Source organism: Oncorhynchus gorbuscha, linkage group LG24, assembly GCF_021184085.1.
Source record: "Oncorhynchus gorbuscha isolate QuinsamMale2020 ecotype Even-year linkage group LG24, OgorEven_v1.0, whole genome shotgun sequence".
In the NCBI taxonomy this organism is placed as follows: Eukaryota; Metazoa; Chordata; class Actinopteri; order Salmoniformes; family Salmonidae; genus Oncorhynchus; species Oncorhynchus gorbuscha.
The window spans coordinates 5,813,330-5,838,142 of NC_060196.1; the positions used below are offsets into that span (position 1 = coordinate 5,813,330).

The following is a 24,813-nucleotide window of genomic DNA, read 5'->3' on the forward strand; positions in this document are numbered from 1 at the left end:
ATGGGAATACACATACAGGCACAAGAAGATGCATCAAGCTGTAAAATATATTTATTTACCTGCTTTAAGAATCCATTATTTTTGGTTGAATTTTCACAAAACTTTAAGGATTTAAAAATATAATTATTTCCCAATTGTCATCCTGACTTGGGCATGTGCCCTTAGTGTCAGAAAGGGCCAATATTGGTCAGTGTAGAAAAGGTCGCTGGCGAGTTTGACCTGTTACAGTATACCCCTAATGCTGTTTTAACTACAGTACCAGTCAAAGGTTTGGACACACCTACTCATTCAAGGGTTTTTCTTTATTTTTACTATTTTCTACATTGTAGAATAATAGTGAAGACATGAAAACTATGAAATAACACATGAATCACGAAGTAACCAAAGAAAGTGTTAAACAAATCAAAATATATTTTAGATTCTTCAAAGTAGCCATCCTTTGCCTTGATGACAGCTTTGCACACTCTTGGCATTCTCTCAACCAGTTTCATCTGGAATGCTTTTCCAACAGTCTTGAAGGAGTTCCCACATATGTTGAGCACTTTTTGGCTTCGCGTAGCTGAGCATTTGATTTCCTTCACTCTGCAGTCCAACTCATCCCAAACCATCTCAATTGGGTTGAGGTCGGTTGATTGTGGAGGCCAGGTCAAACCAGATGTGATGGCGTATCACTGCAGAATGCTGTGGTAGCCGTGCTGGTTAAGTGTGCCTTGAATTCTAAATAAATCACAGACAGTGTCACCAGCAGAGCACCCCCACACCATCACACCTCCTCCATTCTTCACGGTGGGAACCACACATGTGGAGACCAACCGTTCACCTACTCTGTGTCTCACCAAATCAAGGAGGTTGGAACCAAAAATCTCCAATTTGGACTCATACCAAAGGACAGATTTCCAGCGGTCTAATGTCTCTTGCTCTAATGTCCCTTGCTCGTGTTTCTTGGCCCAAGCAAGTCTCTTTTTCTTATTGGTGTCCTTTAGTAGTGGTTTCTTTGCAGCAATTTGACCATGAAGGCCTGATTAACGCAGACTCCGCTGAACAGTTGATGTTGAGATGTGTCTGTTACTTGAACTTTGAAGCATTTATTTGGGCTGCAATCTGAGGTGCTGTTAACTTTAATGAACTGTTCCTCTGCAGCAGAGGTAACTCGGTCTTCCTTTCCTGTGGCGGTCCTCATGAGAGCCAGTTTCATCATAGCGGTTGATGGTTTTTGCGACTGCACTTGAAGAAACTTTCAAATTCTAGAAATGTTCCTGATTGACTGACCTTCATGTCTTAAAGTAATGATGACCACTGCGCCACTTGTTTCTCTTTGCTTATTTGAGCTGTTCTTGCCATAATATGGACTTGGTCTTTTACCAATTAGGGCTATCTTCTGTACACCACCCCTAACTTGTCACAACACAACTGACTGGCTCAAACGCATTAAGAAGGAAATAAATTCTCTCCCGGGTGGCGCAGTGGTTAAGGGCGCTCAAGTGCAGCGGCAGCTGTGCCACCAGAGACTCTGGGTTCGCTCCCAGGCTCTGTCGCGACCGGGGCGATGCACAATTGGCCTAGCGTCGTCCGGGTTAGGGAGGGCTTGGCCGGTAGGGATATCCTTGTCTCATCATGCACCACCGACTCCTGTGGCGGGCCGGGCGCAGTGCGCGCTAACCAAGGTTGCCAGGTGCAGTGTTTCCTCTGACACATTGGCTTCCGGGTTGGATGCGTGCTGTGTTAAGCAGTGCAGCTTGGTTGGGTTGTCTATGGGCGGACGCATGACTCCCGTACGGGAGTTGTAGAGATGAGACAAGATAATAGCTACTAAAAACAATTGGATACCACGAAATTGGGGAGAAAAAAATGGGTAAAAAACACACACAAAAAAGAAAGAAATTCCACAAAATAACTTTTACACAACCCATGTCACCTGAAATGCATTCCAGGTGACTACCTTATGAAGCTGGTTGAGAGAATGCAACGCTGTTATCAAGGCAAAGGGTGGCTACTTTGAAGATTCTCAAATATAATATATGTGTATTTGTTTAACACTTTTTTGTTACTATGCGATTCCATGTGTGTTATTTAATAGTTGTGATGTCTTCACTATTATTCTACAATGTAGAAAATAGTAAAAATAAAGAAAAACCCTTCAATGAGTAGGTGTCCAAACTTTTGACTGGTACTGTACAAGGGTCTGGTTACTCGACTAACACTGTTACCCCAGACATACTGTACATGACTTCATAAATGCTTTATTTTAAGAGTATGTGTCAAACATAACTAAATTCCATGAAATAGCACTTTATCATGAGTTCCATTTTTAGATTCTCAATCACTTTCTACATAAAGGACAAAGTGGTAATTTGGTCAGTCAGCCCTCAAAGGAAGTGCTGAGTGCATTTATCTTTGCATGTTGCGTGTGGTGACCTCACGTGAAGATATCTCTAGTTCTGTCCAGTGCTGTAAATGTCTGTAGCAGCCAGGGGCCTTAGGGGCCTTACAACACCCGAGACCCCAGTTGGCTGCTGACTTATGGGATATCCCTCCGCCTGACTAGCTCCTATTGGGATCTCGGATCTTACACGCAGGGCTACACCTCCTGAGGCTGCTTTTTGACCATTGACCTCCCACATGCCCCTCATTGCTTTTCTCCGCACATAGCCATGGATACAGGTGCTCCTGTCCTCTTACTGTAAGAAAGAGGGGGGTGTGAGTTGACCATGGGGGTGTTTGAGTGGAGCAGTTTGGGTTAGGGGTTGGTCAGACAGCACAGCACAATTTACCTGTCTCACTTGTTCTGGACACTGTTGTGAGGGAGGTAGAACACACTGTTGTGAGGGAGGTAGAACACACTGTTGTGAGGGAGGTAGAACACACTGTTGTGAGGGAGGTAGAACACACTGTTGTGAGGGAGGTAGAACACACTGTTGTGAGGGAGGTAGAACACACACTGCTGTGAGAATCACTCTGGGAACTCACCACTGCAAAATCATTGGGAATTTAAGTCAGACATTTTTACATTGTCATATGATTTTCACTCTCCAATTCCTACCCTTGACCCCAACAGAGATGTTATTCTAAAATCTGTTCTGGAATGTATAGCTGGCATGATATTTCACACCATTAGATGAGGCAATGGTGTACCTTCAATAACAAAAGGAATAAAAGTCTACAGTAACTCATGCTGCTCCTCTGGACCTGCCCCTCTATAGTGGTCATTAGGTGGATTGTGTGTGGAACGTTTTGTTGTCTTTTTCCCAGGAGGCCAAGGAGACCCCGGTGAATAGGACAGATACTGAGTCACCGAAAACACTCGGAACCACACCAGTCACTCCCACGTACACTCAAAAGACACCAAAAAAGACACCTATTCCAGTTCCCAGAAAGAAAAAGGTGTGTGTGTGTGTTTTGTGTGTCCCTGCCATGGAACACAATGCTTAGGTATCTGTACGAGGAGTACGTGCTGCCTGCCTAGTGCATACTTGTTTTAGTTTGTGTGTGTGCACCTGCCATGGAACACAATGTTTAGGTATCTGTATGAGGAGTACGTGCTGCCTGCCTAGTGCATACTTGTTTTAGTTTGTGTGTGTGCACCTGCCATGGAACACAATGCTTAGGTATCTGTACGAGGAGTACGTGCTGCCTGCCTAGTGCATACTTGTTTTAGTTTGTGTGTGTGCACCTGCCATGGAACACAATGTTTAGGTATCTGTATGAGGAGTACGTGCTGCCTGCCTAGTGCATACTTGTTTTAGTTTGTGTGTGTGCACCTGCCATGGAACACAATGCTTAGGTATCTGTACGAGGGGTACGTGCTGCCTGCCTAGTGCATACTTGTTTTAGTTTGTGTGTGTGTGTCTGCCATGGAACACAATGTTTAGGTCACAGGAGGTTGGTGGCACCTTAATTGGGGAGGACGGGCTGGTGGTGATGGCTGGAGCCATTACCTGGAGCGAAATAAGCGGAATGGTTTGATGCCATTCCGTTGGCTCCATTCCAGTCATTATTATGAGCCGTCCTCCCCTCAGCAGCCTCCACTGGTTTAGGTATGTGTTTGTGTCAGGATGAGAATGCAGGCTGTCTCCCAATGTACACATGTAGGATTCTCGGTGTTAACCTGCGTGAACTACGACTCTTAGAATTCCCCAACAGTGTAGAATTCCCCTTAAAGTGTACTTTTAACTAAGAAATCCCCAACATGGTACTTTGAATACCAACAATGTGGTCACATGACGTAGTCAATTAGACATGGTTTTGAAAATAAACAGATTTTGTCACACCTATACATGCATGTGCAAGTCCCTGCATCATATTTTCATAGTGATATCAGCTGTGATACATGCTACTCCAAGGTCAACGCGTGAGGATACTGAGGATACTTCTGGCGCCGACAGAGATGGCCGCCTCGCTTCGCGTTCCTAGGAAACTATGCAGTTTTTTTTTTACGTGTTATTTCTTACATTAGTACCCCAGGTCATCTTAGGTTTCATTACATACAGTCGAGAAGAACTACTGAATATAAGATCAGCGTCAACTCACCATCAGTACGACCAAGAATATGTTTTTCGCGACGCGGATCCTGTGTTCTGCCTTTCAACCAGGACAACGGAATGGATCCCATGCAGCGACCCCAAAAAAACGACTCCGAAAAAGAGGGAAACGCGGCGGTCTTCTGGTCAGACTCCGGAGACGGGCACACCGTGCACCACTCCCTAGCATTCTTCTTGCCAATGTCCAGTCTCTTGACAACAAGGTTGATGAAATCCAAGCAAGGGTAGCATTCCAGAGGGACATCAGAGACTGTAACGTTCTTTGCTTCACGGAAACATGGCTCACTGGAGAGACTCTATCCGAGGCGGTGCAGCCAACGGGTTTCTCCACACATCGCGCCGACAGAAACAAACATCTTTCTGGTAAGAAGAGGGGCGGGGGCGTATGCCTTATGGCTAACGAGACATGGTGTGATGAAAGAAACATACAGGAACTCAAATCCTTCTGTTCACTTGATTTAGAATTCCTCACAATCAAATGTAGACCGCATTATCTCTTCGATTATAATCACAGCCGTATATATCCCCCCCCAAGCAGACACATCGATGGCTCTGAACGAACTTTATTTAACTCTTTGCAAACTGGAAACCATTTATCCGGAGGCTGCATTCATTGTAGCTGGGGATTTTAACAAGGCTAATCTGAAAACAAGACTCCCTAAATTTTATCAGCATATCGATTGCGCAACCAGGGGTGGAAAAACCTTGGATCATTGTTACTCTAACTTCCGCGACACATATAAGGCCCTGCCCCGCCCCCCTTTCGGAAAAGCTGACCACGATTCCATTTTGTTGATCCCTGCCTACAGACAGAAACTAAAACAAGAGCATCCACGCTGAGGTCTGTCCAACGCTGGTCCGACCAAGCTGACTCCACACTACAAGACTGCTTCTATCACGTGGACTGGGATATGTTTCGTATTGCGTCAGATAACAATATTGACGAATACGCTGATTCGGTGTGTGAGTTCATTAGAACGTGCGTTGAAGATGTCGTTCCCATAGCAACAATTAAAACATTCCCTAACCAGAAACCGTGGATTGATGGCAGCATTCGTGTGAAACTGAAAGCGCGAACCACTGCTTTTAATCAGGGCAAGGTGTCTGGTAACATGACCGAATACAAACAGTGCAGCAAACAAGCTAATCGTCAGTACAGAGACAAAGTAGAATCTCAATTCAACGGCTCAGACACAAGAGGCATCTGGCAGGGTCTACAGTCAATCACGGACTACAAGAAGAAATCCAGCCCAGTCACGGACCAGGATGTCTTGCTCCCAGGCAGACTAAATAACTTTTTTGCCCGCTTTGAGGACAATACAGTGCCACTGACACGGCCTGCAACGAAAACATGCGGTCTCTCCTTCACTGCAGCCGAGGTGAGTAAGACATTTAAACGTGTTAACCCTCGCAAAGCTGCAGGCCCAGACGGCATCCCTAGCCGCGCCCTCAGAGCATGCGCAGACCAGCTGGCCGGTGTGTTTACGGACATATTCAATCAATCCCTATACCAGTCTGCTGTTCCCACATGCTTCAAGAGGGCCATCATTGTTCCTGTTCCCAAGAAAGCTAAGGTAACTGAGCTAAACGACTACCGCCCCGTAGCACTCACTTCCGTCATCACGAAGTGCTTTGAGAGACTAGTCAAGGACCATATCACCTCCACCCTACCTGACACCCTGGACCCACTCCAATTTGCTTACCGCCCAAATAGGTCCACAGACGATGCAATCTCAACCACACTGCACACTGCCCTAACCCATCTGGACAAGAGGAATACCTATGTGAGAATGCTGTTCATCGACTACAGCTCGGCATTCAACACCATAGTACCCTCCAAGCTCGTCATCAAGCTCGTCATCAAGCTCGAGACCCTGGGTCTCGACCCCGCCCTGTGCAACTGGGTACTGGACTTCCTGACGGGCCGCCCCCAGATGGTGAGGGTAGGCAATAACATCTCCTCCCCGCTGATCCTCAACACTGGGGCCCCACAAGGGTGCGTTCTGAGCCCTCTCCTGTACTCCCTGTTGACCCATGACTGCGTGGCCACGCACGCCTCCAACTCAATCATCAAGTTTGCGGACGACACAACAGTGGCATACACATCACAGACCAACTGAATTGGTCCGCTCACACAGACAGCATCGTGAAGAAGGTGCAGCAGCGCCTCTTCAACCTCAGGAGGCTGAAGAAATTTGGCTTATCACCAAAAGCACTCACAAACTTCTACAGATGCACAATCGAGAGCATCCTGGCGGGCCGTATCACCGCCTGGTACGGCAACTGCTCCGCCCTCAACCGTAAGGCTCTCCAGAGGGTAGTGAGGTCTGCACAACGCATTACCGGGGGCAAACTACCTGCCCTCCAGGACACCTACACCACCCGATGTTACAGGAAGGCCATAAAGATCATCAAGGACATCAACCACCCGAGCCACTGCCTGTTCACCCCGCTATCATCCAGAAGGCCAGGTCAGTACAGGTGCATCAAAGCTGGGACAGAGAGACTGAAAAACAGCTTCTATCTCAAGGCCATCAGACTGTTAAACAGCCACCACTAACATTGAGTGGCTGCTGCCAACACACTGACACTGACACTGACTAAACTCCACCCACTTTAATAATGGGAATTGATGGGAAATGATGTAAATATATCACTAGCCACTTTAAACAATGCTACCTTATATAATGTTACTTACCCTACATTATTCATCTCATATGCATACGTGTATACTGTACTCTATATCATCGACTGCATCCTTATGTAATACATGTATCACTAAATCAAATCAAATCAAATTTTATATATAGCCCTTCGTACATCAGCTGATATCTCAAAGTGCTGTACAGAAACCCAGCCTAAAACCCCAAACAGCAAGCAATGCAGGTGTAGAAGCACGGTGGCTAGGAAAAACTCCCTAGAAAGGCCAAAACCTAGGAAGAAACCTAGAGAGGAACTAGGCTATGTGGGGTGGCCAGTCCTATTCTGGCTGTGCCGGATGGAGATTATAACAGAACATGGCCAAGATGTTCAAATGTTCATAAATGACCAGCATGGTCGAATAATGACAAGGCAGAACAGTTGAAACTGGAGCAGCAGCACAGTCAGGTGGACTGGGGACAGCAAGGAGTCATCATGTCAGGTCGTCCTGGGGCACGGTCCTTGGGCTCAGGTCCTCCGAGAGAGAGAAAGAAAGAGAGAATTAGAGAGAGCATATGTGGGGTGGCCAGTCCTCTTCTGGCTGTGCTGGGTGGAGATTATAACAGAAACGGGCCAAGATGTTCAAATGTTCATAAATGACCAGCATGGTCAAATAATAGTAAGGCAGAACTATTATCACTAGCCACTTTAACTATGCCACTTTGTTTACATACTCATCTCATATGTATATACTGTACTCGATACCATCTACTGTATCTTGCCTATGCTGCTCTGTACCATCACTCATTCATATATCCTTATGTACATATTCTTTATCCCCTTACACTGTGTATAAGACAGTAGTTTTGGAATTGTTAGTTTGATTACTTGTTGGTTATTACTGCATTGTTGGAACTAGAAGCACAAGCATTTCGCTACACTCGCATTAACATCTGCTAACCATGTGTATGAGACAAATCAAATTTGATTTGATATGGTAACCAATGTGTTGAAATGACTGATACACAGTGATCACTCATAGCTGTTTATTGCAGCAATCATCCTATATTCACAAAGTCCCATTGCATTTGATTGGGCTAATCCCAACCCATAGTTATATTGTTAGTAGCCCATGTATGAAAATGCCCCGTCAGTCACATGCGCTGGGATGTGACTTGATGCATAAATGATCGTAGGTTATTGACAGAAAAATACATCATGTTTAATGAATTCTATGATATGTACTTTGTCATTCCTCTGTTTCCAGGCTGCATCCAGCAGTCCACCAGATGACACGAAGTCATCAAAAGAACTATCCAATGACAATCCAATCATAACTCCAAGGAAAAAGAAGGTACAGTGAATACATTCAAATATTGACTTGTTCTCTCTGAAAAACATTAACAATGGTTATTGGATTGCCTTAAGATTGCACTATCCTAATATAGACATCCAATCCTTATAATTGCACCGTAACCATGGCAGTACAGACGTGTTATCGGTTATATCTGATATTTCGTGGGTTAGCTCTGGTTCAGAGTAGGATTGCTGATCAAGGGTCAGTCCCATCTGTCCATATAGTCTTATTCATTATAAGCTAAAAGGCTAAACTGATCCTAGATCAGCACTCCTACTCTAAGAGGCTTTGTGGATACGGGCTCTGATGCCACAAACTACCTAATGTTGTCAATGTTGTGGCTGTATTTGCATCTCCCCTAAACACACACACTCACACAACACACACACACACACACACACACACACATCTGTACGCGTGTTATGCACATGCACAGTTTGATGACTTTGATAAACAAACAGAAATAACAATTGATTTTCTGGTGCATTTAGAAAGTTCAACTTAAATATGTGTTTTTGGTTATTTCAGAATACTTAGGCAAGTTAACTCATTGATCCTGCTTTGTATTATACCCATCAAGGGTCAGTTGTGGGCAAGGCATTTTGGTGGGCCCCTTCCTGACGGTGGAAAGAAAAACGTGCATTTTAAAGTACATTTCCAAGTACATTTCCTACTCATTTTGCCATGGGGTGTAGAGAAAATGTTGCAGTTGTAAAGCAAGTGATCTGCAGTTGTAATCATTTTGCCATGACTTGTGATGTGAGTAAGAGTGACTAAAAAAATCAATGGGGACTCTGCGTGCCCGGTCGGTATTCGGCTATGATTACTACAAGTTTAGATAACTGACTAGACTAACTTAACAATCTAAAAATTGTTAGCTGATTGAGTGACTGTCAGTGACTGACAAAACAAGAGGGAAACTGCTGATCCACAACCAAATGTCAAACTTGCACCTTGTGTATTCTAACTCTCAACAGTAAGTTGAGACCCCGACTCATTTTTTTAAAGGTCGGGCCCCTAAGCGAATGCTTATGCCTGGAGCCGGCCCTTGTCTTGGGCTTCTGATAGTGATGGCTCTGATCAAGCCACTCGCTCACATGACTTGATTTGATAAGGGAAATCAGTGGGAGGAAGCCAGACGAGCCACAACACAACAACAATCAAGCTAATTCACAATGACACACAGGAGCTATGCAGACTATACGTCCTTCCTGCCCTCCCTGTGGCATTGTGATGCAGACGGCCGAATAGCCTTCACCAACCCACTTCCGTTCTTAGATATTTCATAAGGTTGTAACCCTGGACTTAGAATGGAATTAAATTCTATTGTTGTGACTCATAGACCTACATACACTAGCTGAATGTATTGTTTGTCTAAGGCCATAAAAGAATGAGCAGAGTTAGCCCACAGGATATTCTTTAATATCCAGACAGAAGCCAGAGGAGAGATTGAGAAATGCTGATTGAGCGAACAATGGGTTTGGCGTAGCATGGTGTGATGACAAATAAGACAAGTTATTGCTGATGAGGGACCTTTTTTGTTGTCGTATCCCTGCAGAGTCCCCAGGACCCATGTTGCTCAGTTGGTAGAGCATGGCACTTGCAACGCCAGGGTAGTGGGTTTGATTCCCACGGGGGACCAGTATGAAAAAGGATAAATGTATGCACTCACTACTGTAAGTTGCTCTGGATAAGAGCATCTGCTAAATGACTCAAATGTCATGTTAAACGAGTCTGTTAAATCACTGAGCCTGTGCATGAATGAGTCTGTTAAATCACTGAGCCTGTGCATGAATGAGTCTGTAAAATCACTGAGCCTGTGCATGAATGAGTCTGTAAAATCACTGAGCCTGTGCATGAATGAGTCTGTAAAATCACTGAGCCTGTGCATGAATGAGTCTGTAAAATCACTGAGCCTGTGCATTAATGAGTCTGTAAAATCACTGAGCCTGTGCATTAATGAGTCTGTAAAATCACTGAGCCTGTGCATTAATGAGTCTGTAAAATCACTGAGCCTGTGCATTAATGAGTCTGTAAAATCACTGAGCCTGTGCATTAATGAGTCTGTAAAATCACTGAGCCTGTGCATTAATGAGTCTGTTAAATCACTGAGCCTGTGCATTAATGAGTCTGTAAAATCACTGAGCCTGTGCATTAGGCTCATATTTAGCATCGCTAGCAGGATCTAATGTAGCGTACTACATTGTTGTTGCTCCTTGGTAATATTGTTGTTGACACACACGTTGGTTTTGTTTGTCTGTTCATTAGATTTTGAGCCATTTCAGGGAAGTTAGCTTTGATAGCGTTCCAGGAAATGTTAGAACGCCAGTTGACCTTTGAAATAATATGGCCCTGGATAAAACAAACGTGTTAATATCAATTGTAATTCAAATGATAACCGTAAATATAAGAATTCAAGGGCATTTAAAATGGCGGGAACTCCCCTTTAGTTTCATGTTGATGGAAAATGAAGGGAATTTACCTTTCATTTAATGTTGATGCAGTCACATAAAGCACATGACTTCCCACGACATAAATACAGTCATATCCTGTAATTCACCATGGGGTTCCTTTTTATAAATGGCCTTCTTATGAATGATCAGTTATAGTGTTGTAGCTCTTTATGGCAAACTGTAATTGAATCTGCAGCCTAATAAAATCAATGCATGCTTATCAGGGATATTTACCCATGATGGCCTTGGATGACGGTGTTGTTTAAATATATAACCTAACAATATGGCGTGTAGATAAGTTAGCTAGCTGGCTTACTACTGGAGTTTGACTTTATGGTGGGAGGGGGAACCATAGTTGAAAAGCTATTGGTACGGTTCTTCTGCTGAGAGTCATTCAGATGTATGTATTGTGCAGTAAGCACACACACACACACACACACACACACACACACATTTGGGGCCTTAGTGTGACACTAGTTTGGCATGTCTATATAAATCTGTTGTGTGCAACTGACAGGGGCTGTGACATATGGAATCGATTAATCGAATCTTAGTGTTTCCATTTTGCATAAATTAGGCTCAGTTTAGATATATTTCTATCTCTGTAGAGCCTGGCTGTAAATTCGTCTTATCTGTCGAGGCTCTGGTCTAGTGTTGGGAAACGTGAGATGAGTAATTGCCACCATCGGTCAGAGGGCCCTAAAAATGTTTATGATGTAGTATATCTGACCCTGTTCACCTGTTGTTGTATGTACCACGTTACCCAACACAGGGAACACTCCTGTCGTTGTATGTACCACATTACCCAACGCAGGGAACACTCCTGTCGTTGTATGTACCACGTTACCCAACACAGGGAACACTCCTGTCGTTGTATGTACCACGTTACCCAACACAGGGAACACTCCTGTTGTGAGGGCGAATGACTTTCCCCATTTTAGCTGGGACTTTCTCAGCTAAAAAAAAAGTCCATGGTGACATTATCATTCAACTGCTGTAGTCTATTTTGCTTGTGCTCTTATTTATATTTACATTTCAAAACATAAGCAAACACGCTGTTGTTATGGTAACAGCGGTATTGGAATTTGAATGTCCCTCCTTCTCCGGTATTTATGTGAGTGTTTTTGCTGCTGTAAACAATAGCTTGTGTTTTTGGATCATTGTGTTGTGATGAGAGGCTCAGCCGAGTGGGTGTTGTTCTTCTCAAGGCCTACAACACATTAACAGGTATGTCTCATTCCAACAAAAGAGGTTAGACAACTGGTCTGTCAACACCGCTGCTTCTGCCTCTACAACTAAAGGTAGTGTTGGTGATTTAAAAGGCATGTTTTCACAGGTGGTTGTGAATGACTCCAGAACGGTGTGTACCTCGTCACATCACAGATTGTTGGTATTTCTTTTGGCAGCAACTTGTAAATGTTAAGCCATTGTTTTCAAATGAGGTCACCTCCTCTTTTGTCTTTCTTGGTGACAGAATGCCATTTATTTACCCATAGTTCTCCTGATCGGCCACTTCCTGACATCACCAGTGTTGGGGTCATTACAAAAAAATAACTATGTTCGCTGTTACTCGTTACTTCTTTCAACAATAGCAAATGGCTTATTACTCCCTGGAAAAAGTCATTAGTTACACGAGGAGGTGTGGTATATGACCAATATAACATGGCTAAGGGCTGTTCTTAAGCATGATGCAATGCGGAGTGCCTGGATACTGTTATGCAGGTGAATGAGGACCCAAAAGCGACTTGGCGAAAACAGAGTCTTTAATCCAGTTTAAGGAAATAGCAATACTCCTAGACAAATCGGAGCGGTAAATAAAGCATAAAAACAATTTCACTCGTAATCACGAGAACTGACTGGAGACTCGATAATAAACTGCAGGTTGCCTCGGGAAGGCACTTGACCGTAGCAGACTCAGACACCTGCTCACCACGCAGCATCTGAGGGAAACACGACACGACAGGGCGATACAAACACACAGCACGGTGAACAATATACAAGGATCCGACAGGACAGAAACGGAAAACAAGGGGAGAAATAGGGACTCTAATCAGGGGAAAAGATAGGGAACAGGTGTGGGAAGACTAAATGATTGATTAGGGGAATAGGAACAGCTGGGAGCAGGAACGGAACGATAGAGAGAAGAGAGAGAGGAAGGGAGAGAGAAAAAGGGGAACGAACCTAAAAAGACCAGCAGGGGGAAAACGAACAGAGGGAAAAGCAAAATTACATTTACATTACATTTAAGTCATTTAGCAGACGCTCTTATCCAGAGCGACTTACAAATTGGTGCATTCACCTTATGACATCCAGTGGAACAACCACTTTACAATAGTGCATCTAAATATTTTAAGGGGGGAGGGGGTGAGAAGGATTACTTTATCCTATCCTAGGTATTCCTTAAAGAGGTGGGGTTTCAGGTGTCTCCGGAAGGTGGTGATTGACTCCGCTGTCCTGGCGTCGTGAGGGAGTTTGTTCCACCATTGGGGAGCCAGAGCAGCGAACAGTTTTGACTGAGCTGAGCGGGAACTGTACTTCCTCAGTGGTAGGGAGGCGAGCAGGCCAGAGGTGGATGAACGCAGTGCCCTTATTTGGGTGTAGGGCCTGATCAGAGCCTGGAGGTACTGAGGTGCCGTTCCCCTCACAGCTCCGTAGGCAAGCACCATGGTCTTGTAGCGGATGCGAGCTTCAACTGGAAGCCAGTGGAGAGAGCGGAGGAGCGGGGTGACGTGAGAGAACTTGGGAAGGTTGAACACTAGACGGGCTGCGGCGTTCTGGATGAGTTGTAGGGGTTTAATGGCACAGGCAGGGAGCCCAGCCAACAGCGAGTTGCAGTAATCCAGACGGGAGATGACAAGTGCCTGGATTAGGACCTGCGCCGCTTCCTGTGTGAGGCAGGGTCGTACTCTGCGGATGTTGTAGAGCATGAACCTACAGGAACGGGCCACCGCCTTGATGTTAGTTGAGAACGACAGTTTGTTGTCCAGGATCATGCCAAGGTTCTTAGCGCTCTGGGAGGAGGACACAATGGAGTTGTCAACCGTGATGGCGAGATCATGGAACGGGCAGTCCTTCCCCGGGAGGAAGAGCAGCTCCGTCTTGCCGAAGTTCAGCTTGAGGTGGTGATCCGTCATCCACACTGATATGTCTGCCAGACATGCAGAGATGCGATTCGCCACCTGGTCATCAGAAGGGGGAAAGGAGAAGATTAATTGTGTGTCGTCTGCATAGCAATGATAGGAGAGACCATGTGAGGTTATGACAGAGCCAAGTGACTTGGTGTATAGCGAGAATAGGAGAGGGCCTAGAACAGAGCCCAAAATGACAAGACAATATAAGACAAAACATGACAGTACCCCCCCACTCACCGAGCGCCTCCTGGCGCACTCGAGGAGGAATCCTGGCGGCAACGGAGGAAATCATCAATCAGTGAACGGTCCAGCACGTCCCGAGACGGAACCCAACTCCTCTCCTCAGGACCGTAACCCTCCCAATCCACTAAGTATTGGTGACCCCGTCCCCGAGAACGCATGTCCATGATCCTACGTACCTTGTAAATAGGTGCGCTCTCGACAAGGACGGGAGGGGGAGGGAAGACGAACGGGGGTGCGAAGAAAGGGCTTGACACAGGAGACATGGAAGACAGGATGGACGCGACGAAGATGTCGCGGAAGAAGCAGTCGCACAGCGACAGGATTGACGACCTGGGAGACACGGAACGGACCAATGAACCGCGGAGTCAACTTACGAGAAGCTGTCGTAAGAGGAAGGTTGCGAGTGGAAAGCCACACTCTCTGGCCGCAACAATACCTTGGACTCTTAATCCTACGTTTATTGGCGGCTCTCACAGTCTGTGCCCTGTAACGGCAAAGTGCAGACCTCACCCTCCTCCAGGTGCGCTCACAACGTTGGACAAACGCTTGAGCGGAGGGAACGCTGGACTCGGCAAGCTGGGATGAGAACAGAGGAGGCTGGTAACCCAGACTACTCTGAAACGGAGATAACCCGGTAGCAGACGAAGGAAGCGAGTTGTGAGCGTATTCTGCCCAGGGGAGCTGTTCTGCCCAAGACGCAGGGTTTCTGAAGGAAAGGCTGCGTAGTATGCGACCAATCGTCTGATTGGCCCTCTCTGCTTGACCGTTAGACTGGGGATGAAACCCGGAAGAGAGACTGACGGACGCACCAATCAAACGACAGAACTCCCTCCAAAACTGTGACGTGAATTGCGGACCTCTGTCTGAAACGGCGTCTAACGGGAGGCCATGAATTCTGAACACATTCTCGATGATGATTTGTGCCGTCTCCTTAGCGGAAGGAAGTTTAGCGAGAGGAATGAAATGTGCCGCCTTAGAGAACCTATCGACAACCGTAAGAATCACCGTCTTCCCCGCAGACAAAGGCAGACCGGTAATGAAGTCTAGGGCGATGTGAGACCATGGTCGGGAAGGAATGGGGAGCGGTCTGAGACGACCGGCAGGAGGAGAGTTACCTGACTTAGTCTGCGCGCAGTCCGAACAAGCAGCCACGAAACGGCGCGTGTCACGCTCCTGAGTCGGCCACCAAAAGCGCTGGCGAATAGAAGCAAGAGTGCCTCGAACACCGGGATGACCAGCTAACTTGGCAGAGTGAGCCCACTGAAGAACAGCCAGACGAGTGGAAACAGGAACGAAAAGAAGGTTACTAGGACAAGCGCGCGGCGACGCAGTGTGCGTGAGTGCTTGCTTAACCTGTCTTTCAATTCCCCAGACTGTCAACCCGACAACACGCCCATAAGGAAGAATCCCCTCGGGATCAGTAGAAGCCACAGAAGAACTAAAAAGACGGGATAAGGCATCAGGCTTGGTGTTCTTGCTACCCGGACGGTAAGAAATCACAAACTCGAAACGAGCGAAAAATAACGCCCAACGAGCTTGACGAGCATTAAGTCGTTTGGCAGAACGGATGTACTCAAGGTTCTTATGGTCTGTCCAAACGACAAAAGGAACGGTCGCCCCCTCCAACCACTGTCGCCATTCGCCTAGGGCTAAGCGGATGGCGAGCAGTTCGCGGTTACCCACATCATAGTTGCGTTCAGATGGCGACAGGCGATGAGAAAAATAAGCGCAAGGATGAACCTTATCGTCAGACTGGAAGCGCTGGGATAGAATGGCTCCCACGCCTACCTCTGAAGCGTCAACCTCGACAATGAATTGTCTAGTGACGTCAGGAGTAACGAGGATAGGAGTGGATGTAAAACATTCTTTTAGAAGATCAAAAGCTCCCTGGGCGGAACCGGACCACTTAAAACACGTCTTGACAGAAGTAAGAGCTGTGAGAGGGGCAGCAACTTGACCGAAATTACGAATGAAACGCCGATAGAAATTAGCAAAACCTAGAAAGCGCTGCAACTCGACACGTGACCTTGGAACGGGCCACTCACTGACAGCTTGGACCTTAGCGGAATCCATCTGAATGCCTTCAGCGGAAATAACGGAACCGAGAAAAGTAACGGAGGAGACATGAAAAGAGCACTTCTCAGCCTTCACGTAGAGACAATTCTCTAAAAGGCGCTGGAGAACACGTCGAACGTGCTGAACATGAATCTCGAGTGACGGTGAAAAAATCAGGATATCGTCAAGGTAGACAAAAACAAAGATGTTCAGCATGTCTCTCAGAACATCATTAACTAATGCCTGAAAAACAGCTGGCGCATTGGCGAGACCAAACGGCAGAACCCGGTACTCAAAATGCCCTAACGGAGTGTTAAACGCCGTTTTCCACTCGTCCCCCTCTCTGATGCGCACGAGATGGTAAGCGTTACGAAGGTCCAACTTAGTAAAGCACCTGGCTCCCTGCAGAATCTCGAAGGCTGATGACATAAGGGGAAGCGGATAACGATTCTTAACCGTTATGTCATTCAGCCCTCGATAATCCACTCAGGGGCGCAGAGTACCGTCCTTTTTCTTAACAAAAAAAAAACCCCGCCCCGGCCGGAGAGGAAGAAGGCACTATGGTACCAGCGTCAAGAGACACAGACAAATAATCCTCGAGAGCCTTACGTTCGGGAGCCGACAGAGAGTATAGTCTACCCCGAGGAGGAGTGGTCCCCGGAAGGAGATCAATACTACAATCATACGACCGGTGAGGAGGAAGGGAGTTGGCTCGGGACCGACTGAAGACTGTGCGCAGATCATGATATTCCTCCGGCACTCCTGTCAAATCGCCAGGTTCCTCCTGAGAAGTGGGGACAGAAGAAATGGGAGGGATGGCAGACATTAAACACTTCACATGACAAGAAACGTTCCAGGATAGGATAGAATTACTAGACCAATTAATAGAAGGATTATGACATACTAGCCAGGGATGACCCAAAACAACAGGTGTAAAAGGTGAACGAAAAATCAAAAAAGAAATAGTCTCACTGTGGTTACCAGATACTGTGAGGGTTAAAGGTAGTGTCTCAAATCTGATACTGGGAAGATGACTACCATCTAAGGCGAACATGGGCGTAGGCTTGTCTAACTGTCTGAAAGGAATGTCATGTTTCCGAGCCCATGCTTCGTCCATGAAACAACCCTCAGCCCCAGAGTCTATCAAGGCACTGCATGTAGCACCCGAACCGGTCCAGCGTAGATGGACCGACATAGTAGTACAGGATCTAGATGGAGAGACCTGAGTAGTAGCGCTCACCAGTAGCCCTCCGCTTACTGATGAGCTCTGGCTTTTACTGGACATGAATTGACAAAATGTCCATCAAATCCGCAATAGAGGCACAGGCGGTTGGTGATCCTCCGTTCCCTCTCCTTAGTCGAGATGCGAATACCTCCCAGCTGCATGGGCTCAGTCTCTGAGCCAGAGGAGGGAGAAGGTTGCGATGCGGAGCAGGGAAACACCGTTGACGCGAGCTCTCTTCCACGAGCTTGGTGACGAAGATCTACCCGTCGTTCTATGCGGATGGCGAGAGCAATCAAAGAGTCCACACTGGAAGGAACCTCCCGGGAGAGAATCTCATCTTTGACCACTGCGTGGAGTCCCTCCAGAAAACGAGCGAGCAGCGCCGGCTCGTTCCAGTCACTAGAGGCAGCAAGAGTGCGAAACTCTATAGAGTAATCCGTTATGGATCGATCACCTTGGCATAGGGAAGCCAGGGCCCTAGAAGCCTCCCTACCAAAAACTGAACGGTCAAAAACCTGAATCATCTCCTCTTTAAAGTTCTGGTAATTGTTTGAACAATCAGCCCTTGCCTCCCAGATAGCTGTGCCCCACTCTCGAGCCCGGCCAGTAAGGAGTGAAATGACGTAAGCAACCCGAGCTCTCTCTAGAGTATGTGTTGGGTTGGAGAGAGAACACAATATCACACTGGGTGAGAAAGGAGCGGCACTCCTTGGGCTGCCCGGAGTAGCAAGGTGGGTTATTAACCCTAGGTTCCGGAGGCTCGGCAGACCAGGAAGTAACAGGTGGCACGAGACGAAGACTCTGGAACTGTCCAGAGAGGTCGGAAACCTGAGCGGCCAGGTTCTCCATGGCATGACGAGCAGCAGACAATTCCTGCTCGTGTCTGCCGAGCATGGCTCCTTGGATCTCGACGGCAGTGTTACGAGCGTCTGTAGTCGCTGGGTCCATTCTTTGGTCGGATCCTTCTGTTATGCAGGTGAATGAGGACCCAAAAGCGACTTGGCGAAAACAGAGTCTTTAATCCAGTTTAAGGAAATAGCAATACTCCTAGACAAATCGGAGCGGTAAATAAAGCATAAAAACAATTTCACTCGTAATCACGAGAACTGACTGGAGACTCGATAATAAACTGCAGGTTGCCTCGGGAAGGCACTTGACCGTAGCAGACTCAGACACCTGCTCACCACGCAGCATCTGAGGGAAACACGACACGACAGGGCGATACAAAGACACAGCACGGTGAACAATATACAAGGATCCGACAGGACAGAAACGGAAAACAAGGGGAGAAATAGGGACTCTAATCAGGGGAAAAGATAGGGAACAGGTGTGGGAAGACTAAATGATTGATTAGGGGAATAGGAACAGCTGGGAGCAGGAACGGAACGATAGAGAGAAGAGAGAGAGGAAGGGAGAGAGAAAAAGGGGAACGAACCTAAAAAGACCAGCAGGGGGAAAACGAACAGAGGGAAAAGCAAAATGACAAGACAATATAAGACAAAACATGACAGATACAGCCCTTAGCATTGGTATATTGGCCATATACCACAAATCATTGAGGTGCCTTATTGCTATTATAAACTGGTTACCAACGTAATTAGAGCAGTAAAAATAAATGCTGTCAGCCAATCAGCATTCAGTGCTCGAACCACTCAGTTTATAATACTTGGTATATTGCTTTTGCATTACACCCCAAAACGTTGCGCATCCTCACTCAGTGTAAACAATGTCAACGTTACGTTGGCCTATACACCTACACAAGTATACATAAAAATCAAGCCTTGGTTGAGGTTGGCCTACAGTCATCTTCAGCAGCAGTTTCTGGGGGTCTTTCGCTATGAGTTGTGTGTTGGTCGTGTTGCCTTTACAGGTGCTTGAAGAGATTGGAAGACGTGTTTCTAGCAGTGGAGGAGTCAACACCCCCCCTCTCGCCACCCTGTGGCGTTCTGGATGCACCGTCCCCCCACATTAAGCCAAATACGTCACTTAACTCCTGACATCTGTCGTTGAAGTGCAAAATCTAGTCCCTTAGGCTTAGAAGCTTTTCAAACTGTTCTGTAATGGAAAAACATGAACTACTAGACCTTTTCCATGGCGATTCCAGCCCTGACTGGATGTTCCATTGATAAATGTGGCTCACATGGCTCACTGATAAAGTACTTCCATTCCTCATCATTAAATGGTTTAGCATTGGCTTTTGTCCAGAGCCAAACCCTGCCGGGATTGGTTATTGTGACTTTGATCAATAGTTGAGCTGTAGGCTTCAGACCCATTAGGCATACAACACAGTGGACTGCTAACATTTGAACTTTTCTCTTTTCTCACACTTTTCTCTTACCCCCAAATGCACACCTCTCAGTTATATGCATTAGATGTAGCCAGCGCACCTCTGTAGAACTGAAACAGTATAGCCTAGTGGTTGCACACACCATCGACATGAAGAAAGGTCGGTGTGACATACCAGTGGTACGGGTGAGGTGCTATAGGTACACCATAGATACGAAAGGCTACCGCCAGCTATACCCCCTAGGAGTCAGCACGGTAAGAGAAAGAGGACTTTAACCCTTTTCATTTCCACAGGGTCGTATTCACTAGGCATGAAACAGAAGCAAACAGGCCAAAATGGGTACTTACTATCTAAACTTTTAAACACCAAATGTTTTGTTTTGTTATGGTGTGCCCAAATGAATACAACCCAGTTTAAGGCTAACCTTCCCCCTTCATTTGTTATTTTATTAGCCAACCTCCATGTCTCTACTGTACATAGCCTATCCTCCAATGTATGTTTTATTCTGTAGTAACCTGACTAAAGGTCAGCACAGCTGATCTGATTTCCCCTGTGACAGTATGCTGAGGCAGGTATCGTTTACATCTCTGGCTTTACACATGGGGCTCTGGTATTACAGGGAATTCACCCGTCTCACCCATCCCTCATTCTCCTTGTCTCTTTCCACAGGTGAGGAAAGTAAAGCACGAGACAGCGACGGTGCTCCGAGCCGTGCCCCTTCCCAGTCTCTCTCCTGGCCTGCCCTATGTGAGGCCCATGGTCCTACCCGTTCCCCTGGCTCCGGATGTGACGAGCCCCTGCCCTGAGAGTATGGAGCTGACCCCACCGGGGGCCCCACAGGAACCTCAGGGACCAGCCACGGACGCCTGGGACGTCAGCGCGGTCAAGACCACGGAGGTCCTGAACAGGTCAGTGTGTAGTGTAGTAACAGACAGTTATTTTGGGGCCGTATGGTGGAAAGTTACAAATAGGTAGTCTTTAACAGGTTAGTAGTTCATGATGTTTGTATTCATTCAGGAGCACAATAGCATGTCTGGGATTCTAAAAATTCCACGAACTTGGAAGAAGTTATATTAGGTAGCTGATTATTTTTATTAAATGCATAATAAGATGCTACGAATGCTGACAAATGTATGTAAAACGCTTATTTTTTAATAATAAAACAAACTATTTAGTATTTTTACCTCTGTGTTCCAATGCATATGGTATTGGTGGTTCAGTAGTCCATGTAGCACCTCTTCCCTGAATAATTAAAGCTTGCCTCATAGCAGAGAAGAAACACAGCTTGCAGGTCCTGGATGTCAGCCAAGACTTCTGAAGTATAGCCTAGCTTGCAGGTCCTGGATGTCAGTCAAGACTTCTGAAGTATAGCCTAGCTTGCAGGTCCTGGATGTCAGCCAAGACTTCTGAAGTATAGCCTAGCTTGCAGGTCCTGGATGTCAGCCAAGACTTCTGAAGTATAGCCTAGCTTGCAGGTCCTGGATGTCAGCCAAGACTTCTGAAGTATAGCCTAGCTTGCTAACACAGGTTTTGTGATTTTTATGGGGTTCACTTAAAAGTGTATCAATCTATCTGCATACATTTTAGTAAACATTGAGTTACACATTATTACAATAGATGCATGCACTATTACATCAAATGTTGGATGTCTGACAATTCTCTCCAGCTCAATGAGAAGAAATCCAATGTTATTTTATTTGCCCCCCCCCCCGCCTTGCTAGATCCCAGATTCTAGCATTCATGTTTAAGGCTCCAGAGATATAGTCCCGTCCTATATCTCTGATCCTTTATCTCCCTACGAGCCAGGACGCAGCCTGAGATCCTGTGGCAGGGACCTGTTGACCATTCCAAAGTCTCGGTTGAAAACGAAAGGAGACCAAACATTTTCCATTAGGTCCCCTAGACTTTGGAAGGGTCTGCCAGACGAGATCAAGCTTGCGGATTCAGTGCCTCTTTTTAAATCCCTGCTGAAGACACAGTTTTATAAAGATGATTTCAATGTCTGATTTTGAATGTGTGATTGAAATGAGCTGTCTTGTTTCGTTCACCTTCCTCCTGTCTTTGTTTATTTTCTAGTACCTTTATTTTATGATGAGAAACACTTTGTTACTTGAATTGAAAAGCGCTATAGAAATTGTTATTATTATTTTCAGTATGTAATAGTACAGTATGAGTTTAGAGGTACATACTAGTAACCCTGTGTAATAACACAGTACGAGAGACTGGTTGTAAATATCTTATGACCACTGTTTGCGTTGGTGAGACGTTCCCATCATTGTAGGGTGATTGTGCGGAGCTCAGAACAGCCAACTGCCATTTGGGATCTAAAAAGCCGAGAGCCGATCATGGTCGCAAGGCTCCTGTGGCATCCCAATGGCATCTAAACATATTTTAAGTTGGCTGAAACTGGACACTGTCTGGATCAAGTGTCCCCAGTCTGGGAATAGCATGTCTGCAAAATAACATGTACAGCTGTGTTGGTTGTTGAGGCCTCCTTAGGGTTGATGTTAGCATTAGCCTAGTGCTAGCTAGCACACCCAGTGTTCAGTTGCTCTGAAACAAGATAGCCTTGTCCTCAGTGCATGGCAATGCAGTCACTATGATGTAAGATTTAAGATGGAGCTTTTGTCTGTGGAGGGCTTAGTCAATCAATCAAACAATAAACTTCCTGTAGGTAGTTGTTAATGGAAAAGACCAAATATTGGCCTGGTCATATTGGGCATGCATAAAATCAAGTTTGTTTTAATAGGAATTGCTTATTTAACCTTTTATTTAACTAGGCAAGTCAGTTAAGAACCAATTCTTATTTACAATGACTGCCACACCCTACCCCGGCCACACCCTACCCCGGCCACACCCTAACCCGGACTACCCTGGGACAATTGTTTGGCGCCCTATGGGACTCCCAATCACGGCCGTTTGCGATACAGCCTGGAATCCACCCAGGGTCTGTAGTGACGCCTTCAACACTGAGATGCAGTGCTCTAGACCGCTGCACCACTCAGGAGCCCAATTAAATATTTATTCAATGTTTATTTACAATTAATAAATGGCTCAGTGGAAACTGGTAACTGCTGAATACAGGCTTCATGTTGTGTGGTGTTACTTGGAAGAGGACCTCTGACACAGGGCTTGTAAGAAATACATGTTCTCACTAGATATTCAATACTAAGTATCAGCTAGGAAAATGAAAGCAGAGCTCATCTCACAGGAGCAAATAGAACATGTATGCTAAGCAAACAAAATAGTAGGTACAAGCTAACGGATGCTAAACTGAACCGATACGAGGCGGTGTTATGTTACAGCTTGTGTAGTACAGCTCTCTAGTAGTTGATCTGGAGACAAGCACACGTGTGCATTTTTTTATTTAACCTTTATTTAACCAGGTAGGCAAGTTGAGAAAAAGTTCTCATTTACAATTGCGACCTGGCCAAGATAAAGCAAAGCAGTTCGACAGATACAACGACACAAGAGTTACACATGTCTATATACAATGTGAGCAAATGAGGTGAGAAGGGAGGCAAAGGCCATGGTGGCAAAGTAAATACAATATAGCAAGTAAAACACTGGAATGGTCGTTTTGCAATGGAAGAATGTGCAATGTAGAAATAAAAATAATGGATTCATTCACGCAAACACACACACATACAGTATAAATGCATATGTGGAAGTGGTGGACTTTGCAGTATTTTTTGTATCTTTTACTGCCTTTAAATAGATAAGATAACAGTGTCTAAAAATACCTTCAGGTAAAGCCTGAAACGGTCTTTGAAAACATGCATTAGGAGTGCCTGGCCATACCCCCCAATACTCCTTCATTAATAGAGGAGGTGTATATACAGTTGAAGTTGGAAGTTTACATAGACCTTAGCCAAATACATTTAAACTACATTTTTCACAATTCCTGACTTTTATTCCCTGTCTTAGGTCAGTTAGGATCACCACTTTTATTTTAAAAATGTGAAATGTCAGAATAGTAGAAGCGCAAATGATTTTTTATTTCTTTCATCATATTCCCAGTGGGTCAGAAGTTTACATACTCAACTAGTATTTGGTAGCATTGCCTTGAAATTGTTTAACTTGGGTCAACTGTTTCGAGTAGCCTTGCACAAGCTTCCCACAATAAGTTGGGTGACTTTTAGGTCATTCCTCTTGACAGAGCTGATGTAACTGAGTCAGGTTTGTAGGCCTCCTTGCTTGCACACGCTTTTTCAGTTCTGCCCACAAATTTTCTATAGGATTGAGGTCAGGGCTTTGTGATGGCCACTCCAATACCTTGACTTTGTTGTCCTTAAGCCATTTTGCCACAACTTTGGAATTATGCTTAGGGTCATTGCCCATTTGGAAGACCCATTTGTGACCAAGCTTTAACTTCCTGACTGATGTCTTGAGATGTTGCTTCAATATATCCACATAATTTTCCTGCCTCATGATGCCATCTATTTTGTGAAGTGCACCAGTCCCTCCTGCAGCAAAGCACCCCCACAACATGATGCTGCCACCCCCGTGCTTCACGGTTGGGATGGTGTTCTTTGGCTTACAAGCCTCCCCCTTTTTCCTCCAAACATAACGATGGTCATTATGGTTAAACAGTTTTATTCTTGTTTCATCAGACCAGAAGACATTCCTCCAAAAAGTATGATTGCAAACTGTAGTCTGGCTTTTTTATGGCGGTTTTGGAGTTTCTTTTGGGCTTCTTTCTTGCTGAGCGGCCTTTCAGTTTGTCAATATAGGACTCATTTTACTGTGGATATAGATACTTTTGCACCCGTTTCCTCCAGCATCTTCACAAGGTCCTTTGCCGTTGTTCTGGGATTGATTTGCATTTTTCGCACCAAAGTTCCTGAGCGGTATTACGGCTGCGTGGTCCCATGGTGTTTATAC

General features: G+C 45.7%; 1 protein-coding gene across 1 annotated transcript in view; it reads left to right on the plus strand.

Annotated features, from left to right (window-relative positions):
* fam13a (family with sequence similarity 13 member A) overlaps positions 1-24,813 on the plus strand; it is a 96,285-nt gene that overhangs the window by 31,960 nt on the left and 39,512 nt on the right. Inside the window, 3 exon segments of the mRNA XM_046327475.1 lie at positions 3,250-3,381; positions 8,446-8,532; positions 20,599-20,837. Of these exon segments, the coding sequence (XP_046183431.1) occupies positions 3,250-3,381; positions 8,446-8,532; positions 20,599-20,837 (458 nt within the window).